Source organism: Hipposideros armiger, unplaced genomic scaffold (genome assembly GCF_001890085.2).
Source record: "Hipposideros armiger isolate ML-2016 unplaced genomic scaffold, ASM189008v1 scaffold_85, whole genome shotgun sequence".
In the NCBI taxonomy this organism is placed as follows: domain Eukaryota; kingdom Metazoa; phylum Chordata; class Mammalia; order Chiroptera; family Hipposideridae; genus Hipposideros; species Hipposideros armiger.
In genome coordinates, this window is record NW_017731435.1 from 167,006 (window position 1) to 174,069 (window position 7,064).

Here is a 7,064-nt window from a genome sequence, read left to right on the forward strand (position 1 = left end):
GTCCTCAGCCGTCATGTGTGGTGTGTGTTGAGGGCTCAAGTGACTAAGGAATGCGCCTGGCCTTCTGAGTCCACCTCGCATCTGTTTCCTGTCCCGTGGTTCCTCTGCATTACCTCCGTGAACAAGTACCCCAGGGTACGGCCACAGTCCCCGCTGCCCAGCTATGTGTCTACGTGGCCGTGATTGCACAGGCCAGGCCCCGCGCCGGCACCCCCAGCAGCCGCAGTGCCTGCACGTGAGGGATGCTCAGTAGCTGCCGTGCGTGCTGGTAACTGGAACCTCTTTTCCGCCAGCTGGAGCCGACATCAAGGAGATGCAGAACTGGACATTCCAGAACTGCTACACCAAGAATGCCCTGAGCCACTGGGACCTGATCACCAGGGTCAAGAAGCCAGTCATAGCTGCTGTCAACGGTTACGCCGTGAGTGTCCTCCCACCCGCCCTCAGAAGTCTTTACGGAGTCGTGCTTGTGCATGTGACGACGTATAACCGGCTTTTATTTGGAAAACCCAAGCCTAGTTCCCAGGCCAGCAGGCCTTTCCCCAAGTGATGCCAGAAAGCCAAGGCTGTAAGGAGAGGGGTCTGCTTTTGTCCACAGAGCCCAGTTCTCCCCGTGGCCCTGGGGCTCCCCAGAGTGTTGCTCCCCTCTCCTATGTCAAGGGCGCACTTGTTGGCTTTCTGTGCTGTTCTAATGACTTTCCGACCTGCGCTGCACCCATAAACTACTTCTCACTGCCATTGAGGGCTCCGTCCTCTGTTTGGGCCCCCGGGGTCTCCTGTGGGCATGTGGACTGCTCAGAGGTGCTGGGCTGGTAGCCTGTAGAGAGTGAAGAGCATTTCAGTCTGTGGTCGTTTAGTAAAGCTCCCTTGGGGTGAGCTGGGGCCAGCGAATAAAGTTTGTTGGAGCTGTTGATTCACTCACTGTCCTTAGCAGAGAGTGGCAGAGCTTGCTGTCAGGCCCTCTACAGAAGGAGCTGGGCAGCATCAACTATTCATGACCCACGGGGCGCTTAACTAACTTTTGCCCTGGACTGTGTTTCATTTTAAGAGAGAATTCAAAAAAGCCAAGAGAGTGATTTTCTGACTGGGTTTCCCTGGTGACACTTCATGTTGTTTTGCAGTTTGGTGGTGGCTGTGAACTTGCTATGATGTGTGACATCATTTATGCTGGCGAGAAAGCCCAGTTTGCACAGCCAGAAATCCTACTGGGAACCATCCCAGGTAAACAGGGGCACCATCTCGAGCATAAACTCTGCAGGTCACTTCGCAGAGCCTGCCCACATCTCAGGAGCTTATGGGCTCTTCCAGGAAAGGATAAAAGCTTGCTTGCACCCGGTGGGGGTGGGGGAGGGCCTTTCTGTGCCCAGTGCTCCCCTGCTGACAAGCACACTAAGTGTGAGTGGACACAACAGCACTCCAGAGTGGCGATGGGGCCACGGAGCCGTATCGGTTCCTTGGGCGATAGCCAGATCCTGGGTCAGATTCTGTTAGAAAGGGCTGACCACACAGTGGCTTAGGATCCTTATAGGTCAGAAGCTCGGGCAGGGAATATGGTAACCAAGGGCCAGTGCTGAGAGCTTGTGCCTGGAGGTGACACATGTCACATCTCCTGTTTCAGTGACCAGAGCCAGTCCCATGGCCTCGTCTAAGTTCAGAGCAGGAACTCAGACCCCCATGTGGAGGCCAACTGGAGCACTGGGCACACAGTGGCACCCCTGCCCCTGGGGTCCACCTGATAAGGGCCCTGGGCATATGTCTGCCCTATGTGTAGGGCCTGGGGCCCAGGGCATTTCCTCCAGCCGGGCTGGGCAAGACAGCATATCCGATTGGCTGAGGGCGAGGCGAGCCCCACATGAGCCCCGCTGAGCACTGGGCTCTTCCCATCCCAACACCCAAAGCGTCCCCTTCATTGAGGCAGTGCCTGAGTCTGCTGGACTGGTGTGTCCCTCAGGTGGTCCCCTTGACTCATCCTGGCACCCAGGGCTCAGTGGTGTGGATGACTGGGCAGGCCGCGCTCTCTCTAGCTTGGGGGAGGGGAGTGTTGTGGGGCCGGGCCCCCGCAGGGCGCTAGGAGAGAAGGGCACATCAGAACAGCCAGACCCTGAGGCGTCGGGCACAGCCTGATGCTGCGAGCTGTGTGCACTTGCCCAGAGTCTGACTCTGCACAAGAGGTCCTGATGCAGGGGACCGAGTGCCAGGCATGGGGCCCCCTCGCCCCCACCTGAGAGGTCCACCTTCAGCCCCAGAACTTGCCAGCAGCGTGTCTGTCATCTTGGCTTGAACAGGCCGCAGGCCAAGCTGTGACCAGCAGCCTTCTGCCCTTATAGGTGCCGGGGGCACCCAGAGGCTGACCCGTGCTGTTGGAAAGTCGCTGGCCATGGAGATGGTCCTCACTGGTGACCGGATCTCAGCCCAGGATGCCAAGCAAGCAGGTTCAAGCCGGGTCGCCCCATGGAGCCCCTTGTGGGGAGTGGGGAGGGGAGGGCTGTGTCCAGGTGTTTCTTGGGTGGTCAGGACAGTGCTGTCAGGTGTCCTGAGAACCCAGGGGACTGCTGCCTGTTTCATTTGGCGTGCCGTATGTACAAAAGAGTAGCGGAAACATACGCACAGGTTAAGGAAGAATATTAAACCACCCCGCTTCCCAAAGCTCAGCGTAAGCAATGGGGGCTCTCTGAGACCTTCTGCACACACCCGCTCTCCCCACCCTTGGGGATCTGCGTCTGCATGAGTGTAGAGACCACGGCAGACAGCAGTGTGGCAGCTTCCCGTGCTGCTGCAGCCCCTGCTCACTCCCTGAAAGGCCTCTGCTGTTGAAGTGTCGTTGTCACTCACAGGGGTCTTTCCACATGTTGTTCACCTTTTTGTATTTCAGGACTTGTAAGCAAAATTTTTCCTGTTGAGACACTGGTCGAAGAAGCCATCCAGTGTGCAGAAAAAATTGCCAGCAATTCTAAAATTGTAGCGAAAATGGCTAAAGAGTCCGTGAATGCAGGTGGGGCTCTGCCAAGAGGGGAGCGTGGAGGGGCCGCCAGACCGACGAAAACTCACGGCTGCTGGTGGTGCTTCCACCAGCATAGAATAGTTCTGCGTTCCCGCAGCTAGCATCTCAGTTCATAACTTCAGGGTTTTCTTTTTAGCTTTTGAAATGACATTAACTGAGGGAAATAAGCTGGAGAAGAAACTCTTCTATTCAACTTTTGCTACCGTGAGTAAACAGTATTCAGATAGGAATTTCACATGTTCTGGCTGGGCACGTCCTTGTAGGGTTTATCATCACACCCCATTGCTCTTGGTCAGAGCTGTCCGCTTCCCCTGTGTTTGGTTAGATGTGTTCTCTCGGTGAGCATTGGTTTTGCCAGTAAGTACAGCGTATGGGAGTTCAAAAGGACAGCAGTGGGGTGGTTTCCTGTTAGGTAGGAAAGGTCTTACGATCGCACCATCAGTGCAGTCCGTTTACCCAGACTTTTCCTATATCATTCCAGTTACTTGGGATGGAGTTCAAATGCACTGACACTGATCGGAAGCTTTGGAGCAATACTTTCTAGGATTTCTGCCAGTAATTTAAACTATTCTTCTAATAGTCATTGAAATTCATCTCTTTTATGATCAGAAAGTCATACCTAGGGGTTTTATAACAAAGAAAAAAATGGTTTGGCTTGTGAAGATGTGCGTGCGTGCGTGTGTGTGTGTGTGTGTGTGTGTGTGTGTGTGTGTGCGCGCTCACAGGAGAGGATGCAGAGGTAGAGTCTGGGTTCCTGTCTGGTGACACTCGGTCCTACTGAATTCAGGTAGGCTGACCCACCTCCGTGTGTCTGAGGTTCTCTGTAGCTGAGAATTTATTCTTCACACACGGTCATGGTTCCTGAGTACCGTCACCTGGGGGAACAAAAATACCCACTCCAGGCCAGCCCTGCTCGTTTGGCAAATCTGGACCAGTCCCAGGTCCCCAGGTGTCCCCAGAGCAGAACCCCCTGTGGTCCGTCCCCCCTCCCCGGGAGTGTGGACAGCCAGGGACAGGGAGGGGCCCAGAGACACAGTGACCCAGCAGGAGGAGACGCACATGTCTCTTTGCTTTTCCTTTCCTACCAGGAAGACCAGAAAGAAGGGATGACCGCATTTGTGGAGAAGAGAAAGGCCAACTTCAGAGACAAGTGAGAGCTGCTGCCTCTGCCCTAAGCCTCCACACGGAAGAGGGAAAATGTGGCCGGCCAGCTTTAGGAGCAAATAAACCCTTTTCTTTTAAAGACCCTGGAAGTGACATGTGGTTTCTGGAGGCGGGAGCGAGCGGCCTGCACAGCTGCTTACAGAAGTTAGTGCGTTTCAGTTTCCACCTGATTTCAGGAACTGAGAGATGTTTCCATGCCAAACTGTCACTTTGTCCAGCACGCAGGGTTCAGATGGAGGCATGACCCCACGTGCCTGCTGTGTGGCCAGAGCCGGTGACTGCTTTGCTGGTGGGTGCCCTGAGGAGACGTGCCATTGTCTAAATGACAGACTTGGAATCACATTGTGCCTTTCTTAATCGTCTAGAGTTCAGTGTTCTATCGACCTTTTTAAACTTTGTTTTGCCATTATAAGTGACAACATTCAAACAACAGAAGTCCTTAAAGTAAGTCACCCTGTCAGTCCCAGGCATGTAGCTTTGTGGGGATTTCTCTGTCCCCACACGCGCACTGGGATGCAGCAAATCAGTGTTCTACACCCTTCTGTGAAGTACACTGTTTTCTTTCTACGTCTGTCACACCAGGGCACCCTTTTCTTATTTGAGTAGCACTCTTCTTTTTTTTTTAAATCATAATTTTTGCCTGTTTTTTTTTTGTTTCTTTTGTTTTTAAGATTTTTTATTGGAGGAGGGGAACAGACAAGTTGCTGTCCTTTTGTTCTTCAGTCTAGTTGTGGAGGACNCCCCTCCCCGCCGCCCGCGAGGGTCTCGCGATGCCTGCGCGTCTCGCGGTGCCGGCCTGTGGGCGGGGCGGGCCCTGAGTGGCGCCGCCGCGGGCGGCTCCGCGCGGGGAGGGCGGGCTGCGGGCGGAGCGCGTCGTCCTCTGAGCGCCATGGCCGCGCTGCGTGTCCTGCTGCCCCGCGCCCGCGTCCTGCTGCGCCCCCAGCCCGGCCGCGCGTCGCTGCGTCCCTTCGCCTCGGGTGCGTGCGGGGCTTGGGGGCGCGGGGAGGGGGCGCCGACCGAGCGGCAGCGGTCCCAGCGCCTGCCGTGAGCTCGCTGAGCCCTGGGGTCCCTGGCGCCCCTGCAGCTCTGGGGACTACGGTCTGAGTGCTGAGATCTCCGGCCATGTGAGCGTTCGGTGCTGGCTGTGAAATCCCGCTGGGCTTACATGACCTTAAGGGGATGCGCAGTTAGGGCCTCTGAGTTGGGAACGGTCGCTCGTTCCGTCCCGCGGTGCCTCCTGTCCAGGCCGACCCGTGTCCGCGGCTTCTGCCCGGGCCGGCCCGGCGCGCCACCTGCAGCATCGCCGCTGGGGTCCCTGACGGGAGGCCGCGCTCACACGTGTGTCTAGTTAACTACCTGTTGGTTTTACCTAAGTTCTTCTTGACCTTCCTTTTTCCTCTTCTGCATCCTGGCCTGTATTCAGCAGTCTTTTCCTGGTCCAGTGTGACAGGCACGCTGCTGCTAAGCACTTTACATGTGTTACTTAAGTTACTCCAGCAAGCCCTCGGGATAGGTACTGTGACCCGCTCAAGACAGCAGCCACTCCCACAGGCAGACTCACACCTTAGTCTTCTCAGGCTAACCTGCTTCCTTTCCAGATCATTACAGACCCCCACGTGTGAGCCAGCTGCCCCTCTGGGCCTGGAAGCCCTCCTTCGCCTGTGTGTGCCCCCACCAGCCTAACCTGTCCAGCCGGTAAGGCCAGAACTGGTTCTGTTCACAGCTTAATTCCACTCACCTACTTGCCATTTGTTGAAAGAACGAATTTCCCCACCCCTGGTTTCTGCAGAATCACAGTCCGTTCTGTCCACATCCTGGGAAGTGCTGACCAAGGCGTTCTGGGAAGGAAGACTGCTGTGGGCTGCTAGTCATTGCTGGGATTTTTTTTTTTTCCACTTTAGCAAATGTTCAAACATCTGTGAAAGCAGACAGTGGTGCAGAGGCCACCTAAGCAGCTGAGAGTCGTGTGCTGCAGCCCACGAGGGCTGGGCAGGGGACTGTTGGGGTCCCTCCGTGTACAACGGGGACACATCCTGCCAGTCTGATACCCACATGAGTGAAAATGCCCCTTTGTCTTCTTCACCCAGGTGCTGGCTTTGAGTACATCATCGCAGAGAAGAAAGGGAAGAGCCAAAACGTGGGGCTGATCCGACTGAACCGGCCCAAGGCACTCAATGCACTCTGCAACGACCTGATGACAGAGCTCAACCAGGCGCTGGAGACCTTTGACATGGACCCAGCCGTGGGGGCCATCGTCCTCACGGGCGGGGAGAAGGCGTTCGCAGGTGGGTAGTACGGTGGCAGGTCACCCAGGTGTGTGAAGGGCGGTCTGACTGGTCACGCCCGTGACGTGTGGCGTTGCAGACATACTACACCTCCAAGGTAGCATCAGAAGAGCCGGTACAGCTCGGGGTTCCTTACGTGTAAGGTGCAGATGTGCTGGGGAACTGCTTGGATGAGGCTTTCTATGTGTGTGACACTTGGGTGTATCCTGCCAGCAGAATCTGTTTATTCAGAGTGATTCGAGTCCTCAGCCGTCATGTGTGGTGTGTGTTGAGGGCTCAAGTGACTAAGGAATGCGCCTGGCCTTCTGAGTCCACCTCGCATCTGTTTCCTGTCCCGTGGTTCCTCTGCATTACCTCCGTGAACAAGTACCCCAGGGTACGGCCACAGTCCCCGCTGCCCAGCTATGTGTCTACGTGGCCGTGATTGCACAGGCCAGGCCCCGCGCCGGCACCCCCAGCAGCCGCAGTGCCTGCACGTGAGGGATGCTCAGTAGCTGCCGTGCGTGCTGGTAACTGGAACCTCTTTTCCGCCAGCTGGAGCCGACATCAAGGAGATGCAGAACTGGACATTCCAGAACTGCTACACCAAGAATGCCCTGAGCCACTGGGACCTG

The 7,064-nt window shown here is 56.0% G+C and overlaps 1 protein-coding gene across 1 annotated transcript in view; it reads left to right on the plus strand.

Moving 5' to 3' along the window:
• Positions 1-4,247, plus strand: part of ECHS1 (enoyl-CoA hydratase, short chain 1) — an 8,778-nt gene extending 4,531 nt beyond the window's left edge. The window contains exons 2-7 of the mRNA XM_019644072.1: positions 254-421; positions 1,122-1,221; positions 2,328-2,432; positions 2,873-2,992; positions 3,138-3,205; positions 4,090-4,247. Of these exons, the coding sequence (XP_019499617.1) occupies positions 254-421; positions 1,122-1,221; positions 2,328-2,432; positions 2,873-2,992; positions 3,138-3,205; positions 4,090-4,155 (627 nt within the window). The 3' untranslated portion in view covers positions 4,156-4,247. The remainder of the gene's footprint in view (positions 1-253; positions 422-1,121; positions 1,222-2,327; positions 2,433-2,872; positions 2,993-3,137; positions 3,206-4,089) is intronic.
• Positions 4,248-7,064: the final 2,817 nt, after the last annotated feature.